General features: G+C 52.6%; 1 protein-coding gene across 1 annotated transcript in view; it reads right to left on the reverse strand.

Moving 5' to 3' along the window:
• LOC142263653 (uncharacterized) overlaps positions 1–13844 on the reverse strand; it is a 152375-nt gene extending 138531 nt beyond the window's left edge. The window contains 3 exon segments of the mRNA XM_075332241.1: positions 11544–11717; positions 12005–12141; positions 13758–13844. Of these exon segments, the coding sequence (XP_075188356.1) occupies positions 11544–11717; positions 12005–12076 (246 nt within the window). The 5' untranslated portion in view covers positions 12077–12141; positions 13758–13844.
• Positions 13845–18599: the final 4755 nt, after the last annotated feature.

An 18599-nucleotide genomic window follows, 5' to 3' on the forward strand; every position in this document is an offset into this window, starting at 1 on the left:
AGTTTCCTCTCCGCTCATCACCCATAATCCTCCAGTGCTTCCTGTATAATGTCCCAGCAGTCACCTCTCCCCTCATTACCCAGAATCCTCCAGTGCTTCCTGTATAATGTCCCAGCAGTCACCTCTCCCCTCATCACCCAGAATCCTCCAGTTCCTCCTGTATAATGTCCCAGCAGTCACCTCTCCCCTCATCACCCAGAATCCTCCAGTGCTTCCTGTATAATGTCCCAGCAGTCACCTCTCACCTCATCACCCAGAATCCTCCAGTGCCTCCTGTATAATATCCCAGCAGTCACCTCTCACCTCATCACCCAGAATCCTCCAGTGCCTCCTGTATAATATCCCAGCAGTCACCTCTCACCTCATCACCCAGAATCCTCCAGTGCTTCCTGTATAATGTCCCAGCAGTCACCTCTCCCCTCATCACCCAGAATCCTCCAGTGCTCCCTGTATAATGTCCCAGCAGTCTCCTCTCCCCTCATCACCCAGAATCCTCCAGTGCTTCCTGTATAATGTCCCATCAGTCACCTCTCCCCTCATCACTCAGAATCCTCCAGTGCTTCCTGTATAATGTCCCAGCAGTCACCTTTCCGGTCATCACCCAGAATCCTCCAGTGCTTCCTGTATAATGTCCCAGCAGTCACCTCTCCCCTCATCACCCAGAATCCTCCAGTGCTTCCTGTATAATGTCCCAGCAGTCACCTCTCCCCTCATCACTCAGAATCCTCCAGTGCCTCCTGTATAATGTCCCAGCAGTCACCTCTCCGGTCATCACCCAGAATCCTCCAATGCTTCCTGTATAATATCCCAGCAGTCACCTCTCCCCTCATCACCCAGAATCCTCCAGTGCTTCCTGTATAATGTCCCAGCAGTTACTTCTCCCCTCATCACCCAGAATCCTCCAGTGCTTCCTGTATAATGTCCCAGCAGTCACCTCTCTCCTCATCCCCCAGAATCCTCCAGTGCTTCCTGTATAATGTCCCAGCAGTCACCTCTCCCCTCATCACCCAGAATCCTCCAGTGCTTCCTGTATAATGTCCCAGCAGTCACCTCTCCCCTCATCACCCAGAATCCTCCAGTGCTTCCTGTATAATGTCCCAGCAGTCACCTCTCCCCTCATCACCCAGAATCCTCCAGTGCTTCCTGTATAATGTCCCAGCAGTCTCCTCTCCGCTCATCACCCAGAATCCTCCAGTGCTTCCTGTATAATGTCCCAGCAGTCACCTCTCCCCTCATCACCCAGAATCCTCCAGTGCTTCCTGTATAATGTCCCAGCAGTCACCTCTCCCCTCATCACCCAGAATCCTCCAGTGCTTCCTGTATAATGTCCCAGCAGTCACCTCTCCCCTCATCACCCAGAATCCTCCAGTGCTTCCTGTATAATGTCCCAGCAGTCACCTCTCCACTCATCACCCAAAATCCTCCAGTGCTTCCTGTATAATGTCCCAGCAGTCACCTCTCCCCTCATCACCCAGAATCCTCCAGTGCTTCCTGTATAATGTCCCAGCAGTCACCTCCCTCCTCATCACCCAGAATCCTCCAGTGCTTCCTGTATAATGTCCCAGCAGTCACCTCTCCCCTCATCACCCAGTATCCTCCAGTGCTTCCTGTATAATGTCCCAGCAGTCACCTCTCCCCTCATCACCCAGAATCCTCCAATGCTTCCTGTATAATGTCCTAGCAGTCACTTCTCCCCTCATCACCCAGAATCCTCCAGTGCTTCCTGTATAATGTCCCAGCAGTCACTTCTCCCCTCATCACCCAGAATCCTCCAGTGCTTCCTGTATAATGTCCCAGCAGTCACCTCTCCCCTCATCACCCAGAATCCTCCAGTGCTTCCTGTATAATATCCCAGCAGTCACCTCTCTCCTCATCACCCAGAATCCTCCAGTGCTTCCTGTATAATCTCCCAGCAGTCACCTCTCCCCTCATCACCCAGAATCCTCCAGTGCTTCCTGTATAATGTCCCAGCAGTCACCTCTCATCACCCAGAATCCTCCAGTGCTTCCTGTATAATGTCCCAGCAGTAACCTCTCCCCTCATCACCCAGAATCCTCCAGTGCTTCCTGTATAATGTCCCAGCAGTCACCTCTCCCCTCATCACCCAGAATCCTCCAGTGCCTCCTGTATAATGTCCCAGCAGTCACCTCTCCCCTCATCACCCAGAATCCTCCAGTGCCTCCTGTATAATGTCCCAGCAGTCACCTCTCCCCTAATCACCCAGAATCCTCCAGTGCTTCCTGTATAATGTCCCAGCACTCACCGCTCCCCTCATCTCCCAGAATCCTCCAGTGCCTCCTGTATAATGTCCCAGCAGTCACCTCTCCCCTCATCACCCAGAATCCTCCAGTGCTTCCTGTATAATGTCGCAGCAGTCACCTCTCCCCTCATCACCCAGAATCCTCCAGTGCCTCCTGTATAATGTCCCAGCAGTTACCTCTCCCCTCATCACCCAGAATCCTCCAGTGCTTCCTGTATAATGTCCCAGCAGTCACCTCTCCCCTCATCACCCAGAATCCTCCAGTGCTTCCTGTATAATGTCCCAGCAGTCACCTCTCCCCAAATCACGCAGAATCCTCCAGTGCTTCCTGTATAATGTCCCAGCAGTCACCTCTCCGCTCATCACCCAGAATCCTCCAGTGCTTCCTGTATAATGTCCCAGCAGTAACCTCTCCCCTCATCACCCAGAATCCTCCAATGCTTCCTGTATAATGTCCCAGCAGTCACCTCTCCCCTTATCACCCAGAATCCTCCAGTCCCTCCTGTATAATGTCCCAGCAGTCACCTCTCCCCTCATCACCCAGAATCCTCCAGTGCTTCCTGTATAATGTCCCAGCAGTCACCTCTCCCCTCATCATCCAGAATAATCCAGTGCTTCCTGTATAATATCCCAGCACTCACGGCTCCCCTCATCACCCAGAATCCTCTAGTGCCTCCTGTATAATGTCCCAGCAGTCACCTCCCCCCTCATCACCCAGACTCTTCCAGTGCTTCCTGTATAATGTCCCAGCAGTCACCTCTCTGGTCATCACCCAGAATCCTCCAGTGCCTCCTGTATAATGTCCCAGCAGTCACCTCTCCCCTCATCACCCAGACTTCTCCAGTGCTTCCTGTATAATGTCCCAGCAGTCATCTTTCCCCTCATCACCCAGAATCCTCCAGTGCTTCCTCTTTAATGTCCCAGCAGTCACCTCTCCCCTCATCACCCAGAATCCTCCAGTGCTTCCTGTATAATGTCGCAGCAGTCCCCTCTCCCCTCATCACCCAGAATCCTCCAGTGCTTCCTGTATAATGTCCCAGCACTCACCTCTCCCCTCATCACCCAGAATCCTCCAGTGCTTCCTGTATAATGTCCCAGCAGTCACCTCTCCCCTAATCACGCAGAATCCTCCAGTGCTTCCTGTATAATGTCCCAGCACTCACCGCTCCCCTCATCTCCCAGAATCCTCCAGTGCCTTCTGTATAATGTCCCAGCAGTCTCCTCTCCGCTTATCACCCAGAATCCTCCAGTGCTTCCTGTATAATGTCCCAGCAGTCACCTCTCACGTCATCACCCAGAATCCTCCAGTGCTTCCTGTATAATGTCCCAGCAGTCACCTCTCACCTCATCACCCAGAATCCTCCAGTGCCTCCTGCATAATATCCCAGCAGTCACCTCTCCCCTCATCACCCAGAATAATCCAGTGCTTCCTGTATAATGTCCCAGCAGTTTCCTCTCCGCTCATCACCCAGAATCCTCCAGTGCTTCCTGTATAATGTCCCAGCAGTCTCCTCTCCCCTCATCACCCAGAATCCTCCAGTGCCTCCTGTATAATGTCCCAGCAGTCACCTCTCCGGTCATCACCCAGAATCCTCCAGTGCTTCCTGTATAATGTCCCAGCAGTCACCTCTCCTCTCATCACCCAGAATCCTCCAGTGCCTCCTGTATAATGTCCCAGCAGTCACCTCTCCGGTCATCACCCAGAATCCTCCAGTGCTTCCTGTATAATGTCCCAGCAGTCACCTCTCCCCTAATCACCCAGAATCCTCCAGTGCTTCCTGTATAATGTCCCAGCACTCACCGCTCCCCTCATCTCCCAGAATCCTCCAGTGCCTCCTGTATAATGTCCCAGCAGTCACCTCTCCCCTCATCACCCAGACTTCTCCAGTGCTTCCTGTATAATGTCCCAGCAGTCACCTCTCCCCTCATCACCCAGAATCCTCCAGTGCTTCCTGTATAATGTCCCAGCAGTCACCTCTCCCCTCATCACCCAGAATCCTCCAGTGCCTCCTGTATAATGTCCCAGCAGTCACCTCTCCCCTCAACACCCAGAATCCTCCAGTGCTTCCTGTATAATGTCCCAGCAGTCTCCTCTCCCCTCATCACCCAGAATCCTCCAGTGCTTCCTGTATAATGTCCCAGCAGTCACCTCTCCCCTCATCACCCAGAATCCTCCAGTGCCTCCTGTATAATGCCCCAGCAGTCACCTCTCCCCTCATCACCCAGAATCCTCCAGTGCTTCCTGTATAATGTCCCAGCAGTCACCTCTCCCCTCATCACCCAGAATCCTCCAGTGCTTCCTGTATAATGTCCCAGCAGTCACCTCTCCCCTCATCACCCAGAATCCTCCAGTGCTTCCTGTATAATGTCCCAGCAGTCACCTCTCCCCTCATCACCCAGAATCCTCCAGTGCCTCCTGTATAATGTCCCAGCAGTCACCTCTCCCCTCATCATCCAGAATAATCCAGTGCTTCCTCTTTAATGTCCCAGCAGTCACCTCTCCCCTCATCACCCAGAATCCTCCAGTGCTTCCTGTATAATGTCGCAGCAGTCACCTCTCCCCTCATCACCCAGAATCCTCCAGTGCCTCCTGTATAATGTCCCAGCAGTTACCTCTCCCCTCATCACCCAGAATCCTCCAGTGCTTCCTGTATAATGTCCCAGCAGTCATCTCTCCCCTCATCACCCAGAATCCTCCAGTGCTTCCTGTATAATGTCCCAGCAGTCACCTCTCCCCAAATCACGCAGAATCCTCCAGTGCTTCCTGTATAATGTCCCAGCAGTCACCTCTCCGCTCATCACCCAGAATCCTCCAGTGCTTCCTGTATAATGTCCCAGCAGTAACCTCTCCCCTCATCACCCAGAATCCTCCAATGCTTCCTGTATAATGTCCCAGCAGTCACCTCTCCCCTTATCACCCAGAATCCTCCAGTCCCTCCTGTATAATGTCCCAGCAGTCACCTCTCCCCTCATCACCCAGAATCCTCCAGTGCTTCCTGTATAATGTCCCAGCAGTCACCTCTCCCCTCATCATCCAGAATAATCCAGTGCTTCCTGTATAATATCCCAGCACTCACGGCTCCCCTCATCACCCAGAATCCTCTAGTGCCTCCTGTATAATGTCCCAGCAGTCACCTCCCCCCTCATCACCCAGACTCTTCCAGTGCTTCCTGTATAATGTCCCAGCAGTCACCTCTCTGGTCATCACCCAGAATCCTCCAGTGCCTCCTGTATAATGTCCCAGCAGTCACCTCTCCCCTCATCACCCAGACTTCTCCAGTGCTTCCTGTATAATGTCCCAGCAGTCATCTTTCCCCTCATCACCCAGAATCCTCCAGTGCTTCCTGTATAATGTCCCAGCAGTCACCTCTCCCCTCATCAACCAGAATCCTCCAGTGCTTCCTGTATAATGTCGCAGCAGTCCCCTCTCCCCTCATCACCCAGAATCCTCCAGTGCTTCCTGTATAATGTCCCAGCACTCACCTCTCCCCTCATCACCCAGAATCCTCCAGTGCTTCCTGTATAATGTCCCAGCAGTCACCTCTCCCCTAATCACGCAGAATCCTCCAGTGCTTCCTGTATAATGTCCCAGCAGTAACCTCTCCCCTCATCACCCAGAATCCTCCAGTGCTTCCTGTATAATGTCCCAGCAGTCACCTCTCCCCTAATCACCCAGAATCCTCCAGTGCTTCCTGTATAATGTCCCAGCACTCACCGCTCCCCTCATCTCCCAGAATCCTCCAGTGCCTTCTGTATAATGTCCCAGCAGTCACCTCTCCGCTTATCACCCAGAATCCTCCAGTGCTTCCTGTATAATGTCCCAGCAGTCACCTCTCACGTCATCACCCAGAATCCTCCAGTTCCTCCTGTATAATGTCCCAGCAGTCACCTCTCCCCTCATCACCCAGAATCCTCCAGTGCTTCCTGTATAATGTCCCAGCAGTCACCTCTCACCTCATCACCCAGAATCCTCCAGTGCCTCCTGCATAATATCCCAGCAGTCACCTCTCCCCTCATCACCCAGAATAATCCAGTGCTTCCTGTATAATGTCCCAGCAGTTTCCTCTCCGCTCATCACCCAGAATCCTCCAGTGCTTCCTGTATAATGTCCCAGCAGTCTCCTCTCCCCTCATCACCCAGAATCCTCCAGTGCCTCCTGTATAATGTCCCAGCAGTCACCTCTCCCCTCATCACCCAGTATCCTCCAGTGCTTCCTGTATAATGTCCCAGCAGTCACCTCTCCCCTCATCACCCAGAATCCTCCAATGCTTCCTGTATAATGTCCTAGCAGTCACTTCTCCCCTCATCACCCAGAATCCTCCAGTGCTTCCTGTATAATGTCCCAGCAGTCACTTCTCCCCTCATCACCCAGAATCCTCCAGTGCCTCCTGTATAATATCCCAGCAGTCACCTCTCACCTCATCACCCAGAATCCTCCAGTGCCTCCTGTATAATATCCCAGCAGTCACCTCTCACCTCATCACCCAGAATCCTCCAGTGCTTCCTGTATAATGTCCCAGCACTCACCTCTCCCCTCATCACCCAGAATCCTCCAGTGCTTCCTGTATAATGTCCCAGCAGTCACCTCTCCCCTAATCACGCAGAATCCTCCAGTGCTTCCTGTATAATGTCCCAGCAGTCACCTCTCCCCTCATCACCCAGAATCCTCCAGTCCTTCCTGTATAATGTCCCAGCAGTCACCTCTACCCTCATCACCCAGAATCCTCCAGTGCTTCCTGTATAATGTCCCAGCAGTCACCTCTCCCCTCATCACCCAGAATCCTCCAGTGCTTCCTGTATAATGTCCCAGCAGTCACCTCTCCCCTCATCACCCAGAATCCTCCAGTGCTTCCTGTATAATGTCCCAGCAGTAACCTCTCCCCTCATCACCCAGAATCATCCAGTGCTTCCTGTATAATGTCCCAGCAGTCACCTCTCCAGTCATCACCCAGAATCCTCCAGTGCTTCCTGTATAATGTCCCAGCAGTCACCTCTCCCCTCATCACCCAGAATCCTCCAGTCCTTCCTGTATAATGTCCCAGCAGTCACCTCTCCCCTCATCACCCAGAATCCTCCAGTGCTTCCTGTATAATGTCCCAGCAGTCACCTCTCCCCTCATCACCCAGAATCCTCCAGTGCTTCCTGTATAATGTCCCAGCAGTAACCTCTCCCCTCATCACCCAGAATCATCCAGTGCTTCCTGTATAATGTCCCAGCAGTCACCTCTCCAGTCATCACCCAGAATCCTCCAGTGCTTCCTGTATAATGTCCCAGCAGTCACCTCTCCCCTCATCACCCAGAATCCTCCAGTCCTTCCTGTATAATGTCCCAGCAGTCACCTCTCCCCTCATCACCCAGAATCCTCCAGTGCTTCCTGTATAATGTCCCAGCAGTCACCTCTCCCCTCATCACCCAGAATCCTCCAGTGCTTCCTGTATAATGTCCCAGCAGTAACCTCTCCCCTCATCACCCAGAATCATCCAGTGCTTCCTGTATAATGTCCCAGCAGTCACCTCTCCAGTCATCACCCAGAATTCTCCAGTGCTTCCTGTATAATGTCCCAGCAGTCACCTCTCCCCTAATCACCCAGAATCCTCCAGTGCCTCCTGTATAATGTCCCAGCAGTCACCTCTCTCCTCATCACCCAGAATCCTCCAGTGCTTCCTGTATAATGTCCCAGCAGTCACCTCTCCCCTCATCACCCAGAATCCTCCAGTGCTTCCTGTATAATGTCCCAGCAGTCACCTCTCCCCTCATAACCCAGAATCCTCCAGTGCTTCCTGTATAATGTCCCAGCAGTTACCTCTCCCCTCATCACCCAGAATCATCCAGTGCTTCCTGTATAATGTCCCAGCAGTTACCTCTCCCCTCATCACCCAGAATCATCCAGTGCTTCCAGTATAATGTCCCAGCAGTCACCTCTCCCCTCATCACCCAGAATCATCCAGTGCTTCCTGTATAATGTCCCAGCAGTCACCTCTCCCCTCATCACCCAGAATCCTCCAGTGCTTCCTGTATAATGTCCCAGCAGTCACCTCTCCCCTAATCACGCAGAATCCTCCAGTGCTTCCTGTATAATGTCCCAGCAGTCACCTCTCCCCTCATCACCCAGAATCCTCCAGTCCTTCCTGTATAATGTCCCAGCAGTCACCTCTACCCTCATCACCCAGAATCCTCCAGTGCTTCCTGTATAATGTCCCAGCAGTCACCTCTCCCCTCATCACCCAGAATCCTCCAGTGCTTCCTGTATAATGTCCCAGCAGTCACCTCTCCCCTCATCACCCAGAATCCTCCAGTGCTTCCTGTATAATGTCCCAGCAGTAACCTCTCCCCTCATCACCCAGAATCATCCAGTGCTTCCTGTATAATGTCCCAGCAGTCACCTCTCCAGTCATCACCCAGAATCCTCCAGTGCTTCCTGTATAATGTCCCAGCAGTCACCTCTCCCCTCATCACCCAGAATCCTCCAGTCCTTCCTGTATAATGTCCCAGCAGTCACCTCTCCCCTCATCACCCAGAATCCTCCAGTGCTTCCTGTATAATGTCCCAGCAGTCACCTCTCCCCTCATCACCCAGAATCCTCCAGTGCTTCCTGTATAATGTCCCAGCAGTAACCTCTCCCCTCATCACCCAGAATCATCCAGTGCTTCCTGTATAATGTCCCAGCAGTCACCTCTCCAGTCATCACCCAGAATCCTCCAGTGCTTCCTGTATAATGTCCCAGCAGTCACCTCTCCCCTCATCACCCAGAATCCTCCAGTCCTTCCTGTATAATGTCCCAGCAGTCACCTCTCCCCTCATCACCCAGAATCCTCCAGTGCTTCCTGTATAATGTCCCAGCAGTCACCTCTCCCCTCATCACCCAGAATCCTCCAGTGCTTCCTGTATAATGTCCCAGCAGTAACCTCTCCCCTCATCACCCAGAATCATCCAGTGCTTCCTGTATAATGTCCCAGCAGTCACCTCTCCCCTCATCCCCCAGAATCCTCCAGTGCCTCCTGTATAATGTCCCAGCAGTCACCTCTCCCCTAATCACCCAGAATCCTCCAGTGCCTCCTGTATAATGTCCCAGCAGTCACCTCTCTCCTCATCACCCAGAATCCTCCAGTGCTTCCTGTATAATGTCCCAGCAGTCACCTCTCCCCTCATCACCCAGAATCCTCCAGTGCTTCCTGTATAATGTCCCAGCAGTCACCTCTCCCCTCATAACCCAGAATCCTCCAGTGCTTCCTGTATAATGTCCCAGCAGTTACCTCTCCCCTCATCACCCAGAATCATCCAGTGCTTCCTGTATAATGTCCCAGCAGTTACCTCTCCCCTCATCACCCAGAATCATCCAGTGCTTCCAGTATAATGTCCCAGCAGTCACCTCTCCCCTCATCACCCAGAATCATCCAGTGCTTCCTGTATAATGTCCCAGCAGTCACCTCTCCCCTCATCACCCAGAATCCTCCAGTGCTTCCTGTATAATGTCCCAGCAGTCACCTCTCCTCTCATCACCCAGAATCCTCCAGTGCTTCCTGTATAATGTCCCAGCAGTCACCTCTCCCCTCATCACCCAGAATCCTCCAGTGCTTCCTGTATAATGTCCCAGCAGTCACCTCTCCCCTCATCACCCAGAATCCTCCAGTGCTTCCTGTATAATGTCCCAGCAGTTACCTCTCCCCTCATCACCCAGAATCCTCCAGTGCTTCCTGTATAATGTCCCAGCACTCACCGCTCCCCTCATCTCCCAGAATCCTCCAGTGCCTTCTGTATAATGTCCCAGCAGTCTCCTCTCCGCTTATCACCCAGAATCCTCCAGTGCTTCCTGTATAATGTCCCAGCAGTCACCTCTCCCCTCATCACCCAGAATCCTCCAGTGCTTCCTGTATAATGTCCCAGCAGTCACCTCTCCCCTCATCACCCAGAATCCTCCAGTGCTTCCTGTATAATGTCCCAGCAGTCACCTCTCCCCTCATCACCCAGAATCCTCCAGTGCCTCCTGTATAATGTCCCAGCAGTCACCTCTCCCCTCATCACCCAGAATCCTCCAGTGCTTCCTGTATAATGTCCCAGCAGTCAACTCTCCCCTCATCACCCAGAATCCTCCAGTGCTTCCTGTATAATGTCCCAGCAGTCACCTCTCCCCTCATCACCCAGAATTCTCCAGTGCTTCCTGTATAATGTCCCAGCAGTCACCTCTCCCCTAATCACCCAGAATCCTCCAGTGCCTCCTGTATAATGTCCCAGCAGTCACCTCTCTCCTCATCACCCAGAATCCTCCAGTGCTTCCTGTATAATGTCCCAGCAGTCACCTCTCCCCTCATCACCCAGAATCCTCCAGTGCTTCCTGTATAATGTCCCAGCAGTCACCTCTCCCCTCATAACCCAGAATCCTCCAGTGCTTCCTGTATAATGTCCCAGCAGTTACCTCTCCCCTCATCACCCAGAATCATCCAGTGCTTCCTGTATAATGTCCCAGCAGTTACCTCTCCCCTCATCACCCAGAATCATCCAGTGCTTCCAGTATAATGTCCCAGCAGTCACCTCTCCCCTCATCACCCAGAATCATCCAGTGCTTCCTGTATAATGTCCCAGCAGTCACCTCTCCCCTCATCACCCAGAATCCTCCAGTGCTTCCTGTATAATGTCCCAGCAGTCACCTCTCCTCTCATCACCCAGAATCCTCCAGTGCTTCCTGTATAATGTCCCAGCAGTCACCTCTCCCCTCATCACCCAGAATCCTCCAGTGCTTCCTGTATAATGTCCCAGCAGTCACCTCTCCCCTCATCACCCAGAATCCTCCAGTGCTTCCTGTATAATGTCCCAGCAGTTACCTCTCCCCTCATCACCCAGAATCCTCCAGTGCTTCCTGTATAATGTCCCAGCACTCACCGCTCCCCTCATCTCCCAGAATCCTCCAGTGCCTTCTGTATAATGTCCCAGCAGTCTCCTCTCCGCTTATCACCCAGAATCCTCCAGTGCTTCCTGTATAATGTCCCAGCAGTCACCTCTCCCCTCATCACCCAGAATCCTCCAGTGCTTCCTGTATAATGTCCCAGCAGTCACCTCTCCCCTCATCACCCAGAATCCTCCAGTGCTTCCTGTATAATGTCCCAGCAGTCACCTCTCCCCTCATCACCCAGAATCCTCCAGTGCCTCCTGTATAATGTCCCAGCAGTCACCTCTCCCCTCATCACCCAGAATCCTCCAGTGCTTCCTGTATAATGTCCCAGCAGTCAACTCTCCCCTCATCACCCAGAATCCTCCAGTGCTTCCTGTATAATGTCCCAGCAGTCACCTCTCCGGTCAGCAGCTCAATCATCTTGTTGCTGAGCTCTAGGATCTTCTTCTTGCTCTTCTCATGTATCGGGGGAGGGGCTGTGATGGGGCTCAGGCTCCGCCCTCCTGACTCCTGGAGATGGATGATGGGAGTCACACAGTCCACCGTTGTCTTCCTCACTATTGTGTAATCCTGTGGATGGAGAGACACTTAGGAAGGAGATTTCCTCCCTGACTCCAGATCTGACAATCAGTATAAATCCCGGGATCAATAACCGTCTCCTGTAATCGGAATATTATTAGACTCAGGACAGACATTCAGGCCCCTTTACAACTCATATAGCGAGATCACTATGACAACTCCTCCTGGCAGAGGGCTCCAGTGTCACTGCTCTTACAGTAGAGAATCCTTTCCTTGCTATTCTGGATTTCCTCTCCCCAATGTCACATATCACAATGATAGGAATGTGTAGGAGTTACCTCTCCGCTCAGCAGGGAGATGATCTCCAGGGAGAGGGTTAATAATCTTCTGCTGATCTCATTCTCATCCATCCTCAGGGATCATTCAGAGGAGGAGGAAAACTGGATCCGCTGCAGGGATCTCGTGTTGCCGGGGTCTGTGATAAAAGAGAAGCTGCAAATCAGAGGAGACGAGAACCACAAATATTGCAGGAGCCTGGACGGAAGAATAGTGAGAATCACAGGAGCCTCCGTGCGGGGAGAACGGCTCGGGACGCAACCACAGGAACCTCCGCGCAGGGGGAACGGCTCGGGACGCAGCCACAGGAGCCTCCGCACGGGGGGAACGGCTCGGCCCGCAGCCACAGGAGCCTCCGTGCGGGGAGAACGGCTCGGCCCGCAGCCACAGGAGCCTCCGTGCGGGGAGAACGGCTCGGCCCGCAGCCACAGGAGCCTCTGTGCGGGGAGAACGGCTCGGCCCGCAGCCACAGGAGCCTCCGTGCGGGGAGAACGGCTCGGCCCGCAGCCACAGGAGCCTCCGTGCGGGGAGAACGGCTCGGCCTGCAGCCACAGGAGCCTCCGTGCGGGGAGAACGGCTCGGCCTGCAGCCACAGGAGCCTCCGTGCGGGGAGAACGGCTCGGCCTGCAGCCACAGGAGCCTCCGCGCGGGGGGGAGAACGGCTCGGCCCACAGCCACAGGAGCCTCCGCGCGGGGGGAATGCTCGGCCCGCAGCCACAGGAGCCTCCGCGCGGGGGGGAACGGCCACAGGAGCCTCCGCGCGGGGGGAACGGCTCGGCCCACAGCCACAGGAGCCTCCGCGCGGGGGGAACGGCCACAGGAGCCTCCGCGCGGGGGGAACGGCTCGGCCCACAGCCACAGGAGCCTCCGCGCGGGGGGAACGGCTCGGCCCACAGCCACAGGAGCCTCCGCGCGGGGGGAACGGCTCGGCCCACAGCCACAGGAGCCTCCGCGCGGGGGGAATGCTCGGCCCACAGCCACAGGAGCCTCCGCGCGGGGGGAACGGCTCGGCCCACAGCCACAGGAGCCTCCGCGCGGGGGGAACGGCTCGGCCCACAGCCACAGGAGCCTCCGCGCGGGGGGAACGGCTCGGCCCACAGCCACAGGAGCCTTCGCGCGGGGGGAATGCTCGGCCCACAGTCACAGGAGTCTCCGCGCGGGGGAATGGCTCGGCCTGCAGCCACAGGAGCCTCCGCGCGGGGGGAACGGCTCGGCCCACAGCCACAGGAGCCTCCGCGCGGGGGGAACGGCTCGGCCCACAGCCACAGGAGCCTCCGCGCGGGGGGAATGCTCGGCCCACAGCCACAGGAGCCTCCGCGCGGGGGGAACGGCTCGGCCCACAGCCACAGGAGCCTCCGCGCGGGGGGAACGGCTCGGCCCACAGCCACAGGAGCCTTCGCGCGGGGGGAATGCTCGGCCCACAGTCACAGGAGTCTCCGCGCGGGGGAATGCTCGGCCCACAGTCACAGGAGCCTCCGCGCGGGGGGGGGGGGGGGGGAACGGCTCGGCCCGCAGCCACAGGAGCCTCCGCGCGGGGGGGGGGGGGGGGGAACGGCTCGGCCCGCAGCCACAGGAGCCTCCGCGCGGGGGGGGGGGGGGGGGGGAACGGCTCGGCCCGCAGCCACAGGAGCCTCCGCGCGGGGGGGGGGGGGGGAACGGCTCGGCCTGCAGCCACAGGAGCCTCCACGCGGGGGAACGGCATTCTCCTCACAGATTCACAACAACACTGCATTGCACCCTCCGCTGTCTCCTCACCTGAATTGCAGGAATGTGCTGCTGGCTGATAACAGAGAACAAGAGCTGAGCACACAGAACAGATCTGCTCCACTATTGTCAATAAAGGACCTGTGATGACGTCACTATCATGTGATCAGGGGTGGAGCTCACAAGAAGCAGTGAAGGACCTGTGATGACGCTCCACCATGTGATCAGGGGCGGGGCTGAAGAGATACAGTGATTCCGTTCACAGGAACTTCCCCTCGTCTCTTGGGCTCCGCCCCGATCACATGACAGTAACGTCATCACAGGTCCTGTAGCTGTAGCACTCATTTCTTCCTACGTTGTATATAGTGTACGGGCTCCATCCAGGGATGAGGTAATTGGTCACGTGATGGGGCGTGGTCACAATGCAGCCGGACGTTTCCAGACGGAATAAACCTTTTTCTAACAACCAATTATTAAGCATTGGTCAAGGTGGGATTCCAGCCCAACAGAAATATTCCACCTGGAATTCTGTAAGCCCCTTCTCCAGGTCCATCGAAGCACCTCCAACAGCGCCTGTCGAGCTGAGCTGGGCAGATTCCCTCTACACCTAGCAGCTCTGAAGAGGTCACTATCATTTCAGGCTCACCTACAGAGGAGCAATCCAAGCTCCCATCACCACAAAGCTCTGATACATATACGTGGGCCAGATGAACCAGGACCCCTGGCACAGCTCTCCCAAACCCAACTGGACAAAATAACCAATCACAGCAGCCTGACAAGAACCAGAATCAGGAAGATGGTAGACGAGGGCCAGGAGAGGTACATCAGTGACTGGAGGACCGACATCAACACCTCACAGAAACTGACCACGTACCAGAGACTACAGAGAGACTACAGACTGGCCCCATATCTGGAGAAACTCCCGGACCCCAGAGACCGCAGGACCCTGAGCCGATATAGACTCAGTGCCCACAGTCTAGCCATCGAATCCGGTCGTCACAAGCAGAGCTACAAGCCCAGGGAGGACAGACTGTGCCAACACTGTGACCTGGAGGCCCTGGAGGATGAAACCCACTTCCTGCTACACTGCACCAAGTACTCAGCAGTGAGGGACACTCACTTCAGGAGACTCTCACATCTCTTCCCGGATTTCAGCTCCATGAAGGAGGAAGAGAAAATATATATCCTGCTGGGGGAAGAAGAGAGCGCAGTGGAGATAGCAGCGCAGTATGTGAGCGAATGTCATAGACTTCGAGAAAGAGAACTATGATAAGCCATGGACTTCCATAGCCCCCCATCCCAGATGTGGCCCCCCAATCCCCACCCTGGATGTGCCCCATCCATCCTTCCTACAGTCCCCACCCACCGTCCCCACAGCCCCAGTCCCTAATGTACACTTGCTTTGGCAAAACTAATTTGTATTTCCTGCCAATAAAGCTTATTTGATTTGATTTGATTTGATAGATAGATAGATAAATAGATAGATACATGGATAGATAGATAGATAGATAGATACATGGATAGATAGATAGATAGATAGATAGATAGATAGATAGATACATGGATAGACAGATAGATAGATAGATAGATAGATAGATAGATAGACAGACAGATAGATGGACGGATAGATAGATAGATAGATAGACAGACAGATAGATAGATGGACGGATAGATAGATAGATAGACAGATAGATAGATACATGGATAGATAGATAGATAGATAGACAGATAGATAGATAGATAGATAGATAGAGGGATAGATAGATACATGGATAGATAGATAGATAGATAGATAGATAGATAGATACATGGATAGATAGATAGATAGATAGATAGATAGCTAGATAGATAGATAGATAGAGGGATAGATAGATAGATACATGGATAAATAGATAGATAGATACATGGATAGATAGATAGATAGATAGATAGATAGATAGATCCCGCCCACCATTCCTAGGAGTAAGCAGCATTGAAGATGAGCTCCTGAGTTTTTCATCATTTATACCTTGTAATGAGCAAACAGTAAGACAAAACCTGGAAAAATTGGACTCTGTGGAACAGGAAAGTGAGCTGGACTGAGCTGGACTAAAGATTTTTATGAAAAAAGAGGAAATAGAGGATTTAAAGGACATAAGAAAAAACGTGTTGAAGGACAGATCACATACAACAGGAGGACTCCAACAAACTGACACCCAGAGATCTGCACATCCAAAGGTAGGACCATCCTCCATCCATACCACAACCTACAGACAGTGCTGTAATTACATCTCTGATAAATAAGGATTATTATAAAAATGGAAGATATAAATGTAGAACAAGTAACTGGGCAGAGAGCAGAGCTGGAGACACGGGACACCAGGAGGTCACACACTCTGGAAATCACATACTCTGAAGGGCAGAAAAGCATTCATGCGCAAAAAGCCATAAAACATGCAAAGATTAGAGAAGATCCAGAGACCCTCTTTTCTGATTTTACCTCTAAAGAGAAAGATAAAAGGAAAACCAATTTATTATTTTTCACAGACCAACCCTTAGCCTGGCACACCGCTCTGTGCAATCAATATAAGTATATATCCAAGAACGGCATTAATAAGGGCCGGCAGATCAGAATTAGAAACCAAAAAGAAGACGAGACCAACTCACTGACCATAAACGTGTACAATAACGGCATAATCATGGTACAAGGGGCTGAGGAAAACTTACAGAAATTTGAAGACAGCTTTTCTCAAATTAAACTCCAAGCACAAAATTGCAAAGAACAACAAACCCCAGCAGCCACCATCACCTCTACAGAGATCTCCAGAGACAGAACTGCAGCCCCCAACACCTCACGCCATTCACCGGAGACCCTCAGAGACTGTTTATCTCAACTAGAAAGAGACTTTGTACAATTTAAAGAAGAACTTCAAAGAAACCTTGATGACAGAAATGCAAATGACCAAGTAATGAATGAGATAAGCAAACTGAGATGTGAATACAGGTTGACCCTGCAGGAAATAAGAAGCAAAATGTGTGAACTGCAGCAAGAAAATGCCCAACTGAGACAGGAGATAACAGAGCTGAAGACTCCTGGACACCTGAAACAGGAGGACGCCATAGAAACACAGAGGAGTGAAGACAACATGGCCTCCACTGGCCAGGGGGGAGCTATGGTAACTAACACCAGTACAGACACCATGGCCTCCACTGGCCAGGAGGGAGCTATGGTAACTAACACCAGTACAGACACCATGGCCTCCACTTGGCAGGAGGGAGCTATGGTAACTAACACCAGTACAGACACCATGGCCTCCACTGGCCAGGAGGGAGCTATGGTAACTAACAACAGTACAGACACCATGGCCTCCACTTGGCAGGAGGGAGCTATGGTAACTAACACCAGTACAGACACCATGGCCTCCACTGGCCAGGAGGGAGCTATGGTAACTAACAACAGTACAGACACCATGGCCTCCACTGGCCAGGACACTGAGATACCAAATAACTCCAACAATATGAATGCTCCTGAAAATAACATAAGTGAACCACAAACCAGAGATATAGAAAAGAGAAGAGAACCAGCCACCAGCAAAATCTCCAGCACAGACCCCCAGCTTCACCCACGTACCCCACCCGTGACCTCACAACGTTTTGATACCATCCTAATAATGGACTCAAATGGGAAATACCTGAAAACATGGCGACTATTTCCAGGAAAAAGGGTAAAAAAAAATCCACTGTGCAACAATTGAGCAGGTGACAGCCGTCATCAATACCCCACGGTTTACAAGCCCAAATCATATTTTTATACACACAGGAACAAACAATCTGCCAGCCCAACACCAGCAGATCGCAGGACAACTGACCCAACTAGCAAAGACGGCAAAACTAAAATTCCCAGACAGCAAAATAATTCTATCATCTCTGCTCCCAAGAAATGATGTATCCAGCCAAACTACCCAGAGCATCAACACGGACCTGACCACCAGAATCAAGGCTGTGCCCGACGTGATCCTGGCACAACACCCCTCCATAAAACACCAACACCTCTATGACGACAAGCACCTAAACAAACAAGGGGTCAGCCTACTGGCCAAAGAGCTGAAGGACATTATACTAAACAGAGACCCCATGCCTGGACTCAACAACAACCAAAATCCCATGGAAAGACCCCCAACAATAAAAAGACAGGAAACCCCAATTTCATCACAGGAGGCCAGAAACAAAGCCCTTCACCCAACATCGGGCCATCAGAGGAGGAGACCACCATGGAGGGGACCATCAGCCCCACACAGAGACATGCAGGGCAGAGATATGGAAGAGATTAGAACCCTGCTCAGCACATTGTGCAGGAAACTAACACACCTATAAACCAGTCGTAAATCCAGAGTGTCTTACACAGCCGCACTCATTACAAGGTATATACACATGAGGTATATAGAAAAAAAAAAAAATGACCTCATTCACAATCAGCAGCTGGAACATCCAAGGCCTGAGCACCTCGGCCTTTGGATGTAAAACAAATGACCCCGACTTTATTCAAAGACTGAAGAATATAGACATTCAGATCCTCCTGGAAACATGGACCAGAGCTGAAAACGAATCTCTGGTGCCAATCGGATACAGGGAAATCTCTGTCCCTGCCCTTAAAAATAAAAACACCAAACAGGGCCGCTGCTCAGGAGGAATATTGATCTGGTATAAAGAAGAGCTCCACCAGTACATCAAACCAGTGAAGAGAGGAGGCAGCCACATATGGATCAGAATCAGCAGCTCCATCCTCACCTCTCAGTCCGATGTCTACCTCTGCACCACCTATATACCACCGCCAGAGTCCCCCTACTTCAATCCAGACAGCTTTGAGATCTTACAAGAAGAAGCCACCCATTATCAGGTCCTGGGCAAAGTTCT

The sequence above is a fragment of the Anomaloglossus baeobatrachus genome, chromosome 1 (assembly GCF_048569485.1).
Source record: "Anomaloglossus baeobatrachus isolate aAnoBae1 chromosome 1, aAnoBae1.hap1, whole genome shotgun sequence".
In the NCBI taxonomy this organism is placed as follows: Eukaryota; Metazoa; Chordata; class Amphibia; order Anura; family Aromobatidae; genus Anomaloglossus; species Anomaloglossus baeobatrachus.